At 42.3% G+C, this 20,911-nt stretch overlaps 1 protein-coding gene across 1 annotated transcript; it reads left to right on the top strand.

The window, feature by feature from the left end:
* The first annotated feature begins 55 nt into the window (after positions 1-55).
* LOC116333033 lies at positions 56-19,290 on the top strand. Its single transcript, XM_031756156.2, has 6 exons — positions 56-420; positions 714-823; positions 1,640-1,763; positions 8,879-9,004; positions 17,348-17,831; positions 17,937-19,290. Exons 1-6 carry the CDS (start codon positions 88-90, stop codon positions 18,410-18,412), a joined length of 1,653 nt encoding a protein of 550 aa, XP_031612016.1. The 5' UTR covers positions 56-87; the 3' UTR covers positions 18,413-19,290.
* Positions 19,291-20,911: the final 1,621 nt, after the last annotated feature.

Here is a 20,911-nt window from a genome sequence, read left to right as displayed (position 1 = left end):
GCTGTCGCTTTCACTTCCTCGTCGTGCTGTCGGACTGCCACACTTCCTCGTTAGTTCGAGGTGGTGGGGCTCGTCGCTGTGGCGGTCATGAAGGACGGTACCGGAGCAGTAGAGCCAGCTCCTTCCCGCGGGGACGTGTACGCGGACTATGTCAAGTGTTACCTGGAGGAGCGTGCAGAGGTCGGGCCGTGCCGCGACCCCCAGCTGCTGAAGAAGGCGGCTCAGTATCTACTGAGCGAGGCGGAGATCGGCGGGACTTTCACAATGTTCCCTTTTTACCAGGCTGTGACTGAGCGCTGTGAGGCTCAGCGCGACTTCAGGAAACACCTGTCCGCCTTCATCAGAGCCTCAGAAGTGCTGGAAACTCTGTGCGTCAACCTGTTCCTACAGCCCTGGAAGAAGGAAATCAGGACACTAAAGGTCAGAAGACGCGCCGCGTTTCCCGCACAGCGGCTCTGTATAGGAGTACACATCATACTGGTTTTATATGTTACACTTTGACTGTTGATGTCAGTTTACAACCACACCGTGTTACAACATCTGCTCGTGTAGCAGTGAGTGGACACATAACAGCCCAGTGACGCTTTTCTTTTTTCTCCTTACATCATGACCTGCTCACAGCTGTGTCAGGCCAAACGGAAGTGACCCTGAATAATCACTGAGCCTGTGTACTAACAGATGAACTGTGTTTGTGTTTTCTGCATCTCTTTCAGACATTTACAGGTCCATTTGTTTACTGTCTTGAGCCAGTTTTCAGCAATTCTACCATACAGTCCGTCCTGGCCTCTATTGGTTATGTGCCTCATACAGACCCCAAACAATGGTAAGAACCAGAGCAAGAGTGAGCACAAACTGTAGACATTAATCCACAAGGAATGGCCCCAGCTTTACACTGCTCTTTGTCAGGACAAACATAGACTCTTTAGGGTGGCTGTGGCTCAGGAGGTAGAGCGGGTTAAATGGACAAGATCCCAAAGTGATGTGTGTGTGTTAATGTTACACTGGTGCTCAGGTCTGTGTGTGTGACTGAGTGAGGCTTGTAGTAGAGAGCAGTTTGAGTGCTCAGAATAGAAAAGTCCAGTTCATTTACCATTTTAATTCCAAATGTAAACGCCTGGTGGCACAACGTGTATACAAAGCATTCCAAAAATTTCCCAAGAATGTTTTCATGTCTTATTCTTAAAGTTTCAAAACACTCAACTTGTTCATATATTATGTATGTCATGACCCCAAAACACAGCACAGGCAGGTGGAGACAGTGTGATTTTTGAAAAATATATATTTATATATATATTTTATTTTATTACCTTCCAGCACACACTTTGGTCAGCTGAGGTTCTTTGACTTGACTTTCATACGATCACTTTTCTTACAAAGGTTCTTGAGACCAAATGGAAACCTGAGTTCAGATTTTGCACACTATCTGTACTTAAGCGCTTTCTAAGATTTGCACTATGATGCATCAGAGTCCAACCTGGAGTGTCTTGCCCAAGAATAACTGGCATGCAGACAGGGATCGAGGCATCAACCTTCCGATCAGTAATGACCCGCTCTACCCGCAGAGCTGCAGCCACCCCAGTCGTCTGTGGTTCTGCTCTCCTCATCACTTTATGTCTCTGTTCTGTTTGGTGCATTTCAGTGAGTACAGGCTCAGTGAGGATGTTAATGCAGACAAAGCTATGCTCGTTGGTTTTGAGCTGCTCTTGGCCAGAGTGGAATGTAACCACTTCCTGGAACTTCAGGAGGATCAGCTGAGACCACAGGTATGACCATGTTTCATGTTAGTAATAGTCTCATCAGTCATGTTACAGAATATCACATCAATTGTTTTTTGTTTCTTTTAAGCCACTGTGGTAAGTTTGTAGGGCTGGGCAGCTGTACTCAGCGTGTACAGTAGGTAATCATTCCTCCATTCCTGACTCCTCCAGTCCACCTGCTGACACATCCTTGGGCAAGATACTGAATTCAAGTTGCCCCGATGTGAGTGTGTGTGAGTGTTAGAAGGGCTTTGACACAGATAACAGTGCTGGATGAATGTGTGTGTGCCCGGGTGAATGATACTCAGCTGAGTAGAACGGTGCTAGATGAGTACCAGTCCAATTTTCAAATGATTTTGATGCCACACACACAGAAATGAAACAATGCCAAGAATATAACAGCAATTTGGTGACCAGAGTCCGTGGGATATTATTGAGCCTCAGCAGTCTGCTAAGCTGTAGCATAAACATAACTGAGATAAAAGCATATTTGCTGTGACCTTAAAAAAACAAGAGTTCCTGAAAAGCTTCAGAGATGCACAGAGCGCCCGCCTTGAAGGGGAGACCAGTCAAATAAAGAGCAGAATCCAGTGGACTGAAGGATATGAACTGGTGTAATTGTGGACGGTGGAGCTTAACTTAACGTTAACCAGCTCAGACCACTCCGTCACCATCATTGACAGAACATATCATTTTTATACATTTTGCGCTCGTCATTCATCCGATGAAGCTGAAATCCTTATTTTGCATTGGATTTTAAAATTATTCATCGTAACCTGACAGGACCACAGTGTAATGGGACCTGAAGCTTTCCACAGATCATTTTTATTTAAACAGTAAACTGGCTGACAGTGTGACAGCTGTGTTACTGTGCACAGACTCACAGAGACTATAATAAATCCCTGATGTGAGTGCTGTCTCTGCGCTTACACTGATGACTGATTGATTATAAAAGCACTTGTTAAAAAGAAAAATAACTAACATCTAACTAAGATTTCAACATTTGTAAAAACATAAATTCTGTGAAAGCGACTTTATGAACAGGGGTGTCTGTCAGCTGGTTCAGCTGCAGCAGGAAGGCGGAGTCAGGGAGAAACTCCTAATTTGTTAAAGAAAACCTGCCAGCCAGCAGGTTTAGTACCACAGTGACTGATGCAGAGTTGAGGTTAACTCTTTGTCTTTTCCTCATCTCACAGTTAACAAACTCAGAGCTGAGAGTGAAACCTGGTTCCTGGATCAGAGCCCTGCTCCTCTGATCATTTCCCTTAAATTATCCCCCTTTTTTAATTTCGCCCCTTTTTTGGAAGCTGTGAGTTTAGATTAAGCGGTGGTACCTTGGCTTATTTAGTGTGTCACCATGAAATACTAAATGACTGACTTTTCATGGTTGCTCAAAGTCTCAGCTTTGGCACATTTACATTCTAATTCTCAGCAGTGTGAGGAGGAAGTGTCATGTTTTATACTTTGCTCTGAATAAAGTCATGAATCCTAGTATAACAACTGTTGAATGCAGGTTGTTACAAAATGGATCCATGCTGCCAAATTCAACCCAATTTTGAAAAAGTTGTGTAGCTGTGTAGAATATAGCTAAAACCAGAATGCAGTGATTTGCAAACCTCATAAACCCACATTTCATGAATAATAGAACATAGAAACATATCAAGATAAAATATGAGCTCATTCTGAATTGAATGGTAAAAAAAAAGTTTCCCACAGTGCAGAATCCCCCGTCTTTTAACTACAGTCTGTAAACGTCTGATCAGAGAAGAGCAGCGATTGGACGTCTGGGAGAGGAATGATGTCGCTCTTGTCTGATAAAGGACTCCAGCTGCTCAGCAGTCCTGTCTCTGCTTTGTCCTGTTTCTGCTTTCATGATGCTCCAGATTCAATTCAATTCAATTCAATTCAATTTTATTTATATAGCGCCAAATCACAACAAAAGTCGCCTCAAGGCGCTTTATATTGTACAGTAGATAGCACAATAATAAATACAGAGAAAAACCCAACAATCATATGACCCCTATGAGCAAGCACTTTGGCGACAGTGGGAAGGAAAAACTCCCTTTTAACAGGAAGAAACCTCCGGCAGAACCACGCTCAGGGAGGGGCGGGGCCATCTGCTGCGACCGGTTGGGGTGAAAGAAGTAAAACAGGATGAAAGACATGCTGTGGAAGAGAGACAGAGATTAATAACAGATATGATTCGATGCAGAGAGGTCTATTAACACATAGTGAGTGAGAAAGGTGACTGGAAGGAAAAACTCAATGCATCATGGGAATCCCCGGCAGCCTACGTCTATTGCAGCATAACTAAGGGAGGATTCAGGGTCACCTGGTCCAGCCCTAACTATATGCTTTAGCAAAAGGAAAGTTTTAAGCCTAATCTTGAAAGTAGAGATAGTGTCTGTCTCCCGAATCCAAACTGGAAGCTGGTTCCACAGAAGAGGGGCCTGAAAACTGAAGGCTCTGCCTCCCATTCTACTTTTAAATACTCTAGGAACAACAAGTAAGCCTGCAGAGCGAGAGCGAAGTGCTCTAATAGGGTGATATGGTACTACAAGGTCATTAAGATAAGATGGGGCCTGATTATTTAAGACCTTGTATGTGAGGAGCAGGATTTTGAATTCAATTCTGGATTTAACAGGAAGCCAATGAAGGAAGCCAAAACAGGAGAAATCTGCTCTCTCTTTCTAGTCCCTGTCAGGACTCTTGCTGCAGCATTTTGGATCAGCTGAAGGCTTTTCAGTGAGTTTTAGGACATCCTGATAATAAAGAATTACAGTAGTCCAGCCTGGAAGTAATAAATGCATGAACTAGTTTTTCAGCATCACTCTGAAACAGGATATTTCTAATTTTAGAGATGTTGCGCAAATGGAAGAAAGCAGTCTTACATATTTGTTTAATATGTGCATTGAAGGACATGTCCTGGTCAAAAATGACTCAAGGTTCCTCACAGTGTTACTGGAGGCCAAGGTAATGCCATCCAGAGTAAGAATCTGCTTAGATACCATATTTCTAAGATTTTCAGGGCCGAGTACAATAACCTCAGTTTGATCTGAATTAAGAAGCAGAAAGTTAGCGGCCATCCAGGTCTTTATGTCTTTAAGACATTCCTGCAGTTTAACTAATTGGTGTGTGTTACCTGGCTTCATGGATAGACAGAGCTGCGTGTCATCTGCATAGCAGTGAAAATGTATGCTATGTCTTCTAATGATGCTGCCTAGGGGAAGCATGTATAATGTAAATAGAATTGGTCCTAGCACTGAACCCTGTGGAACACCATAATTGACCTTAGTGTGTGAAGAGGACTCTCCATTTACTTGAACAAATTGGAGTCTATTAGATAGATATGATACAAACCACTGCAGTACAGTACCTGTAATACCTACAGCATGTTCTAATCGCTCTAATAGGATATTATGATCAACAGTATCAAACGCTGCACTGAGGTCTAGCAGGACAAGCACAGAGATGAGTCCACTGTCAGAGGCCATAAGAAGATCATTTGTAACCTTCACTAAAGCTGTTTCTGTGCTGTGATGAGCTCTGAAACCTGACTGAAACTCTTCAAATAAGCCATTCCTCTGCAGATGATCTGTTAGCTGTTTGACAACTACTCTTTCAAGGATGTTTGATATGAAAGGAAGGTTGGAGATTGGCCTATAATTAGCTAAGACAGCTGGGTCTAGAGATGGTTTTTAAGTAAAGGTTTAACTACAGCCAGCTTGAAGGCCTGTGGTACATAGCCGATTATTAGAGATAGGTTGATCATATTTAAGATCGAAGAATTAATTAATGGCAGGACTTCTTTGAGCAGTTTTGTAGGAATGGGGTCTAAAAGACACGTTGATGGTTTGGAGGAATTAATTATTGAAGTTAACTCAGAAAGATCAATTGGAGAAAAGAGTCTAACTTAACATCGATGGTACTAAAAGTAGCTGTAGATAATATTACATCTGTGGGATGATTATTGGTAATTTTTCTCTAATGATAAAAATTTTATTTGTGAAGAAGTTCATGAAGTCATTACTAGTTAACGTTAAAGGGATTGTTGGCTCAGTAGAGCTCTGACTGTTTGTCAGCCTGGCTACAGTGCTGAAGAGAAACCTGGGGTTGTTCTTATTTTCTTCAATCAGTGACGAATAGTAAGATGTTCTGGCTGCGGAGGGCTTTCTTATAAAGTAGCAAACTATTTCTCCAGGCTAAATGATGATCCTCTAAATTTGTGACACGCCATTTCCTCTCCAGCTTACGAGTTATCTGCTTTAGGCTACGTGTTTGAGAATTATACCACGGAGTCAGGGACTTGGATTTGAGGCCTTAGTTTTCACAGGAGCTACAGTATCCAGAGTCATACGTAGTGAGGAGGTAAAATTATTAACAAGATAATCGACCTCTGTTGGAGTAGCGTTCAGATAGCTGCTCTGCTCTATGTTGGTACAGGGCATTGAAGATGATAACAGTGGGTGGATTATATTCTTAAACTTAGTTACAGCACTTTCAGAAAGACATCTACTGTGATAAAGTCTACTCTCCACTGCTGTGTAATCAATTATTGTAAATGTAAATGTTATCAGGAAATGATCAGACAGCAGAGGGTTTTCAGGAAACACTGTTAAATGTTCAGTTTCTATGCCATATGTTAAAACAAGATCTAGAGTGTGATTAAAGTGGTGGGTGGGTTCTTTTACATTTTGAGAGAAGCCAATTGAGTCTAATAACAGATTAAATGCGATGTTGAGGCTGTCATTTTTAGCATCTACATGGATGTTAAAATCACCCACAATAATTATTTTATCTGAGCTGAGCACTAAATCAGATAAAAAGTCTGAGAAATCAGAGAGAAACTCTGTGTAAGGCCCAGGTGGACGATAGATAATAACAAGTAAGACTGGTTTCTGAGTTTTATAGCTGGGTTGGACGAGGCCAAGCATCAGGCTTTCAAATGAATTAAAAGTCTGTCTTGGTCTTTCGTTAATTAATAGGCTGGTGTGAAAAATTGCTGCCACACCGCCCCTCGGCCTGTGCTTCGAGGTTTCTGGTAGTTAGAATGACTCGGGGTGTTGATTCATTTAAACTAACATAATCATCCTGCTGCAACCAGGTTTCTGTAAGGCAGAGTAAATCGATTTGTTGATCAATTATTAAGTCATGTACTAACAGAGACTTGGAGGAGAGAGACCTAATATTTAATAATCCACATTTCACTGTTTTACTCTTTGGTTCAGATGTGGATACTGTATTGTTCTTTCTTTGTGATTTTTTTATGTTTAAGTTGTTTGTTGCTGGTTTTTAGTTTGTTTTTTGTCATTTTGGGAGCTGACACAGTCTCATTGGAGATGGGTTTTTGGGGGGGTAGCAGGAGGAGAGAAGCTGCAGAGAGGCGTGTAAGACTGCAACTCTGCTTCCTGGTCCCAACTCTGGATAGTCATATTTTGGGGAGTTTAATAAATTGGTCCATATTTCTAGAAATGAGAGCTGCTCCATCCAAAGTGGGATGGATGCCGTCCTCTCCTAACAAGACCAGGTTTCCTCCAGAAGGTTTGCCAATTATCTATGAAGCCCACATCGTTTCTGGGACACCACTCAGACAGCCAGCAATTTAAGGAGAACATGCGGCTAAACATGTCACTCCTGGTCTGATTGGGGAGGGACCAGAGAAAACTACAGAGTCCGACATTGTTTTGGCAAAGTTACACACCGATTCAATATTGATTTTAGTGACCTCCGATTGGCGTAACCGGGTGTCATTACTGCCGACGTGAATTATGATCTTACTGTATTTACGTTTACCCTTAGCCAGCAGTTTTAAATTTCCTTCAATGTCGCCTGCTCTGGCCCCTGGAAGGCAATTGACTATGGTTGCGGTGTCTCTAGCTTCACATGTCTGAGAACAGAATCGCCAATTACCAGAGTTTGACCCCGGGCGGTGTGTCGCCGAGTGGGGAAAAACAGTTAGACACATGAACAGGTTGGTGGTGTACCTGGGCTTCAGTTTAAGACTATGCTTCCTCCTCACCGTCACCCAGCCGCCCTCTTTCCCCAGCTGCTTGGGGTCTGCCGGGGAACAGCTAGCGGGGCCTCACGCTATCTTCGGCTGCACCAGCTACAGGGGCCTGGCTAGCTACGGGTGAATGAAGGGTGCGGCCGAGTCTCCAATTCAGTAATCCTGGCCTCCAGAGCTGCAAATATGCTACATTTGTTACAGGTATCATTACTGCTAAAGGAGGCCGAGGAGTAACTAAACATCTGACACAATGGGCAGGAAAGTGCAGGAGGGACAGGTGAAGTAGCCATGGTGCTAACGAGTCGGCTACGAGCTAAGCTAAGCTAGCGAAACAGTAAAGAGACAGTGAGTGAATACTTTGGCTATAAATTAGGTAGTGAGTACACAGAAAGGGTGATTCAGATGAAGCACGTTAAGATTATACTATGAAAAAGGGATGTATCAAAAGATTTAAATTAAATTGCTAAGCAGAAAAGCTACTCAGAAACACCACTGTGTTTGAGCAGGAACAGGAAGTGATACTCTACCACAAAGCGAGCGAACACCAAGTGACAGCGCCACCAAGAGTCAGGGATCAATGCTCCTGTTCTCAGCTGGTCATAGGTCTGGACTACAGGCAGGCCAGCTCAGCACCCACACTCATCTGCTAGTGTGACGACCCTATCATCGCTGTTTGCAGCTTTAATGTCTTCTTCCTCTTTTTCCGTGTTCCTTTCATCTATTTCTTCCATGTGTCCTCTTGGTTATGTTGGACTTTCTGCACAGATTTTTTTTTCTGAAAAACAAAGTATACAAAGAATATATTAATTATTATCATTGAAGCATTATTCAATTAAGTTAAATCAGATTTTTAATAAAACATAACAGCATACAATAAATACATCGTTAGTGATGAGAGGTGGGCAGAAGAGAAATCATTAATGCATCATGGGAAATCCCTCAGCAGCCTCAGCCTACTTTTGGAAACTCTAGGAAGCACAGATCAGGCTGCAGCCTGACACAGGACTGGCTGTTGGGAGAGTATGTGCTGGTGACACAGACGCCAGGTCAGAGGTCACGCTAGATCGGTTGGGTTTCATGACCACCACGTGACAGTGATTGTCTTACTTTACAGGAGTGGCTCGATGTTCTTCAGAGAAGAGAGCAAGCTGTGAAAATGACTGAATGCACGGAAAACAAGACGGCAACGGAACAAACAGAGGACAAGGAGGAAAAGAAGACGGAGGTGGATAAAAAAGAGGTAGCTGCTGCATCAAACCCTGCTGCTGCTTCCTGAAATTAAACCTGAAGCTTTTCCTAGAGCCATTCCAGAGCCTGACAAAGTGCTATAAAGAGACCGACTGAAGACACATGATACTGTGTGCATTCTTTAAAACAAGTTCTTTCAGTTTAAAATAAGCACCCACACGATATTTGATATAACGGCGACTGACAAAGCTTAATAACTAAACTACATTAGAATCAGCTCAGTTCCCTGTTTATGAATGAAGCTTGCTGAGGGTGCCAGTTCTCACTGTTTTATGCTGTGACATTTTAACATTCATGCACCAGCACATCTCAGAGAAGCCTGAAAGCCAAGCATTTAAAAAAGTAGGGTCAGGTATTTTTCTTTAACCGAGGGAGGGTCTCAGTATTAGGCTTTTCCCAGCGTTCAGCACCAGCACAGGCTGCCAGCACATGTACCATCTCTGGTGGTTTTCACGATGCTGGCAAGAAACAATAGCCGAATGTGTCTGACAAACATTAGCTGGAGCTAAAGTTGGGTTTGCTGCTTCCACCTGTTTGACTTTATTGAATATCTGCAGCTCCACAGGATTGAAGTGTAATGGCAGCGACTTCATTAGCTATTCATTCTTGCCAACAGAAAGGCCATCTTCAGGAGCTGATGATAAATCACAGTCTGCCTGTCTCAGGCTGAGGCAGTGTCCTGTGGGTAACATGGTAAATCCACGCAGTTACACACAGCCACCCTCAGGTCGAGTTCTAAGCGCCATCACGTTTCCACATTTTGGTTTTTTCTGCTCAACTTCAGCAGCCCTGCAGTCGTGTGTCAGTGTTCATGCTGTGGACACTTTAGACTAGAAACCACACCGAACTATCTCTCCACACAGGACATGCATCACACTACTGGTTGATAGGTTTGTAGCTTAACCCTATTCGCTGGAACGTTGAAGACAATGTAATTACACAGCAAGCAAGACACGAAGTAGGCAAAGTTCTTTATGTTTCACGTGCACGGGAGAGAACTGAACAAACGCCGTTCCTTCGCTTGACCCCAGTTGCTCTCATCCGCTCTCCCGTAACACTGCTCTTTTATTGAGGTTACATGAATATGCATAGGTTCATTAACATATGACGTATACATACACACAAAGAGTACCTTGCTTGTGATTTTGTAAGTGTGTGTGTGTGTGTGTGTGTAAGAATGTGAACCTGTGAAGACTCCCCAAAGCTGGTGCCAGGAGTCTAGTGGTCTATCTAAACAAAAGGCTCTTAGACTCAAACAGATATACGTGTGTTTGCTATACCATATATCAGCAAGAGAAGATACGACCTCTCCTAGGAGGTGTGTGATCTATGCCAGAACACTCTGAAGAGGAGTGAACGCACTCCCCTCTTCATGCTACACAGAGTTGTTACAGACCTCCTAGGATGAGACATTCTTTCAATCTACAAATGATTATATACTTCTAAGCATATACGAGTAAATATTTCTAAGCATAAATGACAATAAACAATACAAATCTAACACTGGCACATTTAAAACCACAAACACATACTACACACAGCTTTGAACCAGGAGCCTTTAGCTGTTACACATAAGTGCTAATCACTTCACCACTGTGCTGCCCATGTCTGCTGCCCCTTCTGGCCTATTTAAGGCCTTATTTATTAAAGCTGACCTTACTCTTGAAAACCTCTGGCAGTAGAATGCGGTGTTCCAGCATGCCAAGGGAACTTGGATAGTTCTTCTAATGAGTTCTTCTAACTCATATTTAGCTTGAGATTAAACTGAATCTGTTTTTATCAGTAAACTCAGCAGCATTATGTATGTTACATGAATACAACACGTAGAGGCTGGAATACAGCTGGGAAATAGATGGACTGATGTCTAACACACAAAGAAGGAACACTGGACCACCATACTAACGTGGTTTGAAGAGCAATAGGTTTAGACTGTCTAGAGGCCCCTACAAATACCATATTTTTCGGACCATAAGGCGCACTGGCGCAAACTTTACTCAACTCTTTCTTCTTGCTTCCTCCACTTCCGTACCATTGATTCATTAATGCTGAATTCTCTGGCAGCTGCTCTATTCCCATGTTGTTGCAGTATATTAATGACTAACCTCATTGTGGATGGATTATCTCAGTTGTTCTCCTGACTGAAGTTTGGTCCGTTTACAGCATCCTGCCATGCGATTGCATTTGTCCCTAACCATCGGGAACCTTCACGTTAACTTTTATCGAGTGGGAAAAAAGTTAGCGTTCATCCTCCAGCTACACTGTGCTAATGTTATGCTAACATAGCTGTGTCACTAGCAGTGTTGGGTAAGTTACTTTAAATTAGTAACTTAGTTACATTACTAGTTACTTCTATCAAAAGTAACTCAGTTACTTCTAGTTACTCGTTACTTTCAAAGTAACGAGTTACTAGGGAAAGTAACTTTGGTTTTACTCAGAATTCTCTTGTTAATGTGTTGCTTCCGTAACTGGATACTAGAGCTGGGCGATAAAACGATAACGATATGTATTGCGAAATAACTTTTTCTCGATAGAAAAATTAAACTATTGCGATAGACCTCATCTCTCTTGTCCTCTTAAAAAAAAAAAAAAAAAAAAAGAACAGCCAATCCAAATTAAGTAGCGCAGAGCCGAACCAATCACAGCCGCAGCGTCACGTCACATGACTTGTTACGTACAGCACGAGCCCCAAAGGCGCACATATGTGTATTTTTTTTGCAGCCGGGCCGCCCAGGTAATGAAGGAAATGAGTTTGCCGACTAGAGAAAATCAACCGAGAGCGTGGCGAAGGTTACCAAGAAAAAAAACAGATGATGGTTCCAATGCTGGAGAGATTGTCAAAGCGGAAGGGCCACAGAAGTTCCGTAGTGTGAAGGTATTTCGCTATTTCAAGTCTGACAAAAACAGAGTAGCGCACTGTAAATTGTGCCGAAAGCAAGTCTGGAAATACAATAAACCGGTGCATGCTCAATCTCTGACTGAAAGCGCTAATTCGTCATTCGGCTTTTGTCAGACTAAAGTAACTGTTAAAACTGTTTGAAAAGCTAAGCTATACAACAAGGAGAGATTGATGCTACGCCCACACGCACCGGGTATTTTTGAAAACGCAGATTTTTCTATGCGTTTGCACCTTTAAATCCACACGTAAGCGGCGTTTTCAGTCACTGAAAACGGAGATTTCTAAAAACGCCTGCCAGGGTGGATATTTTGAAAACTCCGTTTTGCATTTACGTGTGGACAAGAAAAACGGAGAAAGCATGGCGTCAAAGGTGTGCGCCTTTTTGGCGTCACACTGTGCGCCACGTTATTGTTTCGGTGAAATGAATTTCTACAATACTGTTACTGTTAATTGTACTCTCTGCAGTGTTTAAATGCTTACATATACACACATAGTTACTGTCCCTCCACACATATGACTCGGTTCTGTTTCTATGCCCCATCTTTGTTTACTATTTCCTACCGAGGCTTCTAGACTTCTGATTGGCCAACATTTCTACACGGTTAGGAATATATCGCCACCTGTTGCTTTGGCATGTTCCTAGCAGCGTTTTCCTTCATTTCTGCGTTTACGTGTGGACGGGATTATTTTTTAAAACGAAAACGGAAAATCTCCGTTTTCAAAAATACCCGTGTACGTGTGGACGTAGCCTGAGAATTTCCTTTTAGTTCTCAGTTTATTTGATATTGACAAAAGTTAGTCAATTTTGTCTGTTCTTCTGTAAAACGACCTAAGATTTATTTTTAGAATTAAAATTTTGTTTCTAAGTGGAATTGACAATTTAGTGGTCTGTTTTGTTTGTTCTATTTTGAAACTTAAACGCTTTAGCGGCTGCCTTTTGTGTAGTTTACAATATTTGCCTTTATCTGAAACTGAAGTCTCATGTTCCTTAAGTACATCTACCCTGTTGAACTTATTATGGGAAATAAATATTTTAATTAAAACAAGCTGCTAATTATTTCACATTTTACTTGTGAGCAACGGCACATTTAAATCTTACAAATATAGTTATTTGGCTTATATCGTGATATATATCGTTATCGCCTGAAATGAAAAAAACATATCGTGATATGAAAAAATCTTATATCGCCCAGCTCTACTGGATACCCAGCAAGAGTGCCAGTCTTCTAGCTTGCTTACTTGCCACAAGTGCACTGTGCCACCTACCAATAGAAAGCAAGGCTCATAAAATTTCAAAATCTCTGGTAGTAGCTTCGGGCAGGCACTCTTCAGTTTTGGTAGCCCAAAATAAATTTAAGTAGCCGAATAAAAAGAGAGCAATTTTTTAATGTTTTGTTTCCTTTACAATATTATACATTAAAGTATAATATTGTAACGGAAACAAAAATTAATCAGAAAGTTGTTAAAATACAAATCACAACAACTGTATAAAAATCACAGTCATCAACTCAAATACTTTGTTCTAATTGAACAGAAATTTCTATGAACTTGTAAGAACTGTGTAGAACATGAATCAGTCTGTGTCAGATCCTGAATCTGAAATTTCCACTGAAGTCAAGGGTAAGGGGAAAGTGGAACCAAGATCGAGGCCATTTGCTTTTTGAAGTTTGCAAAGACTGCTACATTTTGACAATGGTAGTTCACTTTTTGCAACATAGTACGCTTTGGAAAGATTTTTCAGGACTTCTGCTTGTGCTTGGTTTATTTTTAGTATGTTTTTTCCAATTGCTGTTTGTTCTGGGAAAGATATTGCAGACTGAGCAATAATGCATTTCTTGCATTTCTCATGGGTTCTGATGGGGTCTTTCTTCAAATTACTGGTCCCAGTTACAAAGGCGCTTGTCGACTCAAATGAAATGAAACTCACGACACACCTGGCAGAACATCATGTTATTTAGCTCGTCATATTCCAGCCACAGAAATTCTTTTGTCCATGAAACCAAAAAAGCTGAGCTTTCTTTTTGCCTCATAGTCTGATTTGTCATAACTTTTCCGTTTTGTGGTAGGCTTTTATTTGGCTGCCCCTTCTTCACCCTGACCTGTCTTATTTGGCTCAGCAGAACTAAAATACCGGCGTAAATCCTGCTGCTTTTACACACGTACTTACATAACGGTCAGCGATTCTCTGCGCAATCAACCTCTCACATGTTTAAGCTTGCTGTGGGAGATTTCACTTGTCACGTTTGAATAGTAAGCTAATGAGTGATAAGACGATGTCAGAGGAATTGGTGCGCAATTAATTGTCACTCACCAATCAGTGCTGCCGCTCTCTACACACCGTTCGCGCGATCGCAAAGTGAAAGTGAAAGCAAAAAACAAGCACAAATCCAAACACGATTTCAATATGTCACATATTGGTAGTGGCTCATCGATGCCAATGACATAATTACTCAGCTACATTTTCGAAAGAATGCAAAAGCATTGACATATATTTTCCCTTCCTATGATAGCCCGACGGGCAGGGCTGAGATAGATTTTGGTAGCCCGACTGGAAAAATCGCTAGCCCCGGGATGTCGGGCTAGCGATTTTGCGAGCCCTGGAAAGGAAAAAATAATGTGCACAATTCCACGAGAGAAATCCCACGCCTGGACCGTCGTTGACCGCCGCCATGATTCTAGCCTGCTTTTTACATCCAACACAAAAACTGCAGTCGTGGTGCTTTTGATTGTACTCAGAACTCGGAAATTCTGCCTTCTGAATAGGAAGATGTAGGTAACACCAGACTGCAGATGAGCTGCATACAGAGCTGGACTGGGACAAAACAATCGTCCGGGCATTTTGACTAGAGACCGCCCACCATTATAGGAAAAATCATAAAGCCTTTGAATGAAAATAAACACTGTTGTGACAGTGATGTACACTGTTCTGATGGTATATATGTATCAATCTATCAATCGTTTGTTGTAAGACTCAGATAATTATTTATTAAAAGTTAGACATTTTAAATGAGAATAAGAAAGAAAAGTATTTCTTTGTCCCCCCCTTTCCCTGTTAATGCCCTACATGGACCCCTGGCATAACTTTGCTAGACCCGCCCCTGCACAGTTACCAGCTGTCAGCTACTTAGAAAAGGATCCTGGTGTTATTTGTCTCTCAGAAACAGTTCATAACTTCCCTTCAACTCATTCATGTCACCTAAAAGGTAAACCTGTTTCTCCATCACCTGTTCAGCTCTGATGATTCAGTAAGGACATCTCCTGGTTTCATCTGCATGTTTCCCTCTCACCAGATAACCAAACCGATATCATGACCAGCAGCTTTACAGCTGTGGCTCCAGCAAACATCAGCTGATACTAGAAATTAATATTAAATAAATTCTAACAACAGCTGATCAAGCTTAAACGTGCTGCTGTTGTTTAGCGCGACCTCCGCTGGTTTCCTCTTTCTGGCGCAAAGTGGGCGACAAATAAACAAGAGAGAAAAGCCGATCAGCTGATCATTGATCAGTTTCATGATTGAAGTAGAAACAGGAGAGAATGAGAGGAGAAGAGGCAGCTGTGCAGCAAAGACACAGAATAACTCCAGCTTTGTGTCTTTTTCATTGTAGCTGAATTACGGGACAAACTGTGTTCATTTTCACTTCAATACGAAACGCGTAATATTTTCTCTGAATACGAGACGATTCTGTTTTTTACAGGACGGTTGGCAACTCTAATAATTAACCGTATGAATAAAATAAAGTTCAACATCAGTAACATAGCACCCACCCAGCTGTATAGAAACTCCGTCATGCTAGCTAGCACGCATGATACGAAAAAAGTCAACAACTTGAAAATAAACTCCACCTAAACTTGGTTTATATCTGACCCAGATAGACTGCAGGTCATAACTTCTTACCTGAAGTTCAGTTCACCTGACACTCGGACCGGCGGCCGCTTCGGGTCTCTCCTCTTGCCTCCCTTTTCCTTCATCCACCTGCTGGCCTCCACCACTTGCTAATGTTACTGAATCTGTGGAAGCTCCACGATAGCCACCACACGAAGTAACGAATAACGAGCCTGTCTAAATCCCAGTAACGAGTAACGCGTTCCTGGTTTTGGCATAATAACTAGTTACCGTGCTCGTTACCACAATAATAACGTAGTTACTGTAACGCATTACTTAATAACACGTTAGTCCCAACACTGGTCACTAGCAATCCAGTAGCAAATCATTATATAGCAGCTAGTCCAACTTCAGTAACCCTACAAACGTCACTGCTGTTTAGTTTTCTGTCTTCATTTATGTTGGAAGTGATAGCAGAGCTGTACGTTTAAATTTTTCAGAAATCTAGCGATGGAAGCTAGCGAGCTAACTTCCTGCTAACTTATAATTTCGTTAAATGTAATAAATTCTATTTTCATGGATGCCTGGATGTTAAACTTAATTGTTACACCTGGTAAAGCAGCAACGCTGATCATTTTATTAAAGATGAAAGAATTTAGACAGTTTTTATCTCTCAGTGATGCTGCAGTGTTTGTTTGACTTTGGGACCTGAAGGACGGAGTTTAGGACCCAGATTACCTCGCGAGGCTCCTGACTACCATAGCCGTAATGCTCAAACAATCCATCAGGCAGTGCAGCTTTGTAGCTTTCCAAAGTCGTACTAAAACATTTTTGACAGATTCTTGCGCTGTATACCACATAACATCGGTTCGAGGTCAGTAAGCACAACCAGAATTCATACATAAGGCGCACTGTAGATTTTTGAGAAAATTAAAGGATTTTAAGTGCGCCTTATAGTGCGGAAAATACTGTAAGCCTAAAATAAGGCAGCCTGTATGTAAGATATTTCAGTGAGTGGCATGAACACATTATTTCTTTTAAAATGCCAATCACATGTTATATTAAAAAAAACAGACATTTTTTAAAATAATGGCTACATATGATATCTATCAACTAAGCTTTTAGCTATCAGCTGTGTTTAATACACGAAGGGGAAGCCTTTAACCCAGATAAGAAAGTAGCGTGTAGTGATGAGGAAGAAACAGACCCTGGGAAAAGGCAGGAAAAACAAAAACAACCATAAGATCGGTGGTTTAAGTCCGCTTTCAGATCCAATATCATATTTTTGGAAAATGGACAGACGCAATGGGCCATCTGCAGTGAAGAGAGGAGTGAATATCTCAGATACAAGCAGCACAGTAAATGTGTGTGAATGTTAGAAAGCACAGGCATAGAAAAAAGTGCTTTGCATGCTCAGGTAGAGCAGAAAGGCGTTTACCAGTTCCATTTAGCTGAAGCTCCTCAGCCCTGAAGGCAGACTGTTGAGGTGCTTCAGACATCTTGCTGACAGTCAGAAGAGCATAAAATAAAGTATTGTGTTGTGAACATTAAGAGGCCAGCCTGTGAGCTAAATGTTAGGGTTACAATACTAAATCACGTGTTCTGTTTGCCAGGTACTGTACTTGGACACGAGGCTTGTAACAACCCCCCAGCCTAAGCCTCAGCATTACCACCTCTGCAGTGTAGATCCATCTATTATGGAGATGCAGAGGACCTACCCTGACCTGGCCATCAGGGGCCGGCCCCTGCTTCCAGACAAGCCCCACAAAGTCTGCAGCAGCACTAAAGCTGTGAGTGCCGCTGACCTGCCCAAGACAGACTGCACTGAAAATCCCTGCACTGCTGTCGCAGCTGTGCTCATTACCAACGACGACGGCAAAGCTCAGCAAAGTTTGGACGGCAATCGGAGAGGCAGACATGGTAACGGCCGGAACAGTGGAACAGTGAACAGTGGAGGGGCAGGTGCTCCAGGGGACACCGGCAGTGACACCCGCAGAAGCAGAGTGGAGGATGAGCTCAGTGGCCCCCAGGCCATTTCCCTCCACATCACACTCAGAGCAGGAGCCACAGCACAGCCTCCAACACAGCACAACACTGGTAACACGCACTCACACACACTCAGAATACAACAAAATATGTCATTTGCTCCAAGGATGCCCTAACAGCCTCCAGCATTTAACTGAAACACACTGATTTTCGCAGGGCCACAAGATGAGAGTGCGGTCAAGTCAGAGCTTTCCTCTCTCAGCTCCGTGGAAGAGGAGGAGCAGGAGCTGAGAGGGTTGGCGGAGAGGATGGGACAAGTGCGCGTGCAGGAAAGTGAACATGAGACAACAAGAAAAGAGGGAGACAACACAAACAAAGACCGGAGGAAACAAATAAGAAAAGCAAACACAGAGGGAGAGACAAAGAAGAGAAGCCTCAGGAAGCCAGTGATGGGAAAAGCTTCAGCGCTGAGTCATGACGACAGCGCACACACAAGACCACAACAGTGTGACGCAACAGTGACGAACGAGCAGCCCGCCGAGTGTCAGCCCTCGCCTTCGGCCGACAGTACAGCAGACACCCAGAGGCAGCGGGAAGGAGATCCAGGCGGTCCTGGAGACGAGAACGCTGGCCCAGCAGAGGAGGAGCAGGTGGCACAGAGCTTTGTTATAGTGGAACAATGCAGAGACTGAAGAGCAAGTGGAAACAAGCTGCAGAAGATCTCTGAGCCAAGCTGTAACTGTGCTGGTGGGAGTGTGAATTTTCTTCTTTCTCTCACTTTAAACTTGTTCTTATGTCCAGCTGCAGAGTGCCACACAGATCCACAGTCACTAACATGTTCATTAGCCAAAATGATGCTTTTAAAATTTCAGTGTGTTTGGGCAATTTAAAGGTTGCCACTATGCCTCAATTTCATATATCTTTCTCTGACAAGGATAAGCAGAGGAGAACGGATGAATCTTTGTCTTGCTTTGTTTTACATTTGAAGCGGATCCTGTGTTAGCGCTGCAACTCACATGTTCTGGGCTATGATCGAAAATGTTGGCAAAGCCACTTTCAGCTGCTCGTTCACCATCAAAGGGCACCACAGACCGGCAGCTTTGTGCTGGATGCCTTTCCTGATTTCCCAAGGCAGTTTTGTCTTCAGCTGAGATTGAACCTGCAACATTTTGCTTTCCAAGTGAATGTGTTAACCGCTAAATCATTGGAGGCACTCTCAAAAGCAAAACGTGCATTACTGCTTGGTGGTTGAGCTAATTAACCAGTATGATAGTGCCATTTACAGCACCCTCATAATTTGACCCCTCCTTGCGAACGGCACCTTTCTGTCTGCTCCGAAAGAGTTTCCAGTGATGGAAGTATGTTTACAATGATCAAAGATCTTCTTTTGTGCAAATAAAGCACAGATAGTCTTATCATCATTCCAATTTTTTTTTATAAAATGTTAAATTGTGATTGTTGCGCCTGAATGACCAAAATCAGAGCTGTATACCTTTGGTATATTATTAAAGCCATATGATGTAATGTAAACTTCTTGAATGTGTCAATAAATAATCATGTTTTATTTAAAATAAATTAATTAATTAAAAAAATCAAGAGAGCTCATCAATGGACCCATTTACAGCTCTGGTTGTAACCAGCTGTGCAGCATTTCCTGTACATTTACCAGTGCTGGAGAAAGCAGACTCATTCACTCCTGTCAGACTAATCCAGATGTATTGCATGTATATGCTATATGTCTGTGAAGGTCCTCAGTCAGTCGCAGCATCAGTGCAGCGAGGAATGCCCAGACCGCTACATTCGAGAAGTCAATCAGCCACTTCATAAACACATGGCACAACATAGAAGAGTCACCTCGAAGGGACAAGACTCAGCGGTCCATCTGCATCTAAAGGTCAAAGGTCACTCTTTCAAGGATGCCAATGTCCACATTTTGGACAGAGAAGAAAGATGGTTTGAAACAGGAGTGAACGAAGCATCTATGTCCACTGTGAACGACCATCTTTGAACAGAGGCGGTGGCTTACGACACCAACTGTCTGCCATCTATAATCCAGTTCTGAGATCCTTCCAAGATGCCTTAACGCCCACTCACATCCTGGGCCATCTGACCTCAGTAAATCACAGTGGGGCTAGGTCTCACAGTGGGTTCACCCGAAACCTTGGCTGATTGTGACCTAGACCTGCTTTCATACCTTGGTTTGTGTGATTAGGTAGAGGATCATTAGGGGGTCCATGAACCCCTTGGGGACACTCTCACAGGGCAGAAATCTGGGACTCTCCACCAGTTGCTCTTAGAACTGAAGAAGCTTTTCTTAAACGAAACTTATTCTTAAATAATAAATAAGTTAACTAGTTTTTTGTGTCACTCTGGGACAGGATCTAATTTTAGAGATATTGCACAAATGGAAGTAAGCAGTCCTACATATCTGTTTAATATGTGTATTGAAGGTCCAAAATGACTCAGGCTCTTAACAGGAATATAACTTACTGTGACTTCACTATTACAAAGTTGTAAGCCAGTATTTTCCTGATACTGAATGTACAACTGAGAAAAATCCTGAATTAGAAGCTGCATCGTTCCAAAGGGCAGCGATGGTGGTAAACCCTAAAGCATATGTTCACACAGGCTTTGATTAAAACTTCTCCTTTCTGTCGTTCACCCTCGGCATCACAGCTTCATGAACACTTGATGGAAACATCTGTACATTCGTTCACTGGTGAAAGTTCTTCTTTTTGATTGGTTGGCAGCATCAGGAAAACTGACGTCCACTGTTCAAAAATGAACTGTTGTGAACAGTTGTTTCACTGGCACCCCATAAATCTTTTTAAAAAGTGGCGATGAATAGATTAGTCTGCTGGTGTTCCTTTAGCTGTGTTGCATCATTTACTAAAGACCTGTCTGTGCTACGTTCACAAATACTGCTCAGCCACAGTTAAACATGTCTGTCTGAAGAATGAATCGAAGCTTTTACATTTTAAGACAAATCTTTGAAAGTTGTTTTGCTGTAAGACAGCTCAAATGTGCATGTTAGCCTGGAACTAAGCTTAAGTTTCATCTGCAAAACTGGTCCAGTATCCTAGAGTTAGGCAGGAAAAACTGCAAATGATGCAAAACAGTGCAGCTAAAAAATGTAAATATTATTAGTAACATTGAAACTTTAATTCCAGACTCATGTTGAATGCCATTTC

Source organism: Oreochromis aureus, linkage group 13, assembly GCF_013358895.1.
Source record: "Oreochromis aureus strain Israel breed Guangdong linkage group 13, ZZ_aureus, whole genome shotgun sequence".
Taxonomy (NCBI): domain Eukaryota; kingdom Metazoa; phylum Chordata; class Actinopteri; order Cichliformes; family Cichlidae; genus Oreochromis; species Oreochromis aureus.
This window is presented reverse-complemented; position numbering and strand designations above follow the sequence as displayed.

What these genes read in the sequence shown, in the direction of transcription:
- LOC116333033 (XM_031756156.2), top strand. Translation starts at nt 88, where the DNA reads ATGAAGGACGGTACCGGAGCAGTAGAGCCAGCTCCTTCCCGCGGGGAC. An exon ending in AGGAAATCAGGACACTAAAG is followed by an intron (nt 421 to 713) that starts GTCAGAAGACGC and finishes CATCTCTTTCAG; the next exon opens with ACATTTACAGGTCCATTTGT. An exon ending in AGGATCAGCTGAGACCACAG is followed by an intron (nt 1,764 to 8,878) that starts GTATGACCATGT and finishes CTTACTTTACAG; the next exon opens with GAGTGGCTCGATGTTCTTCA.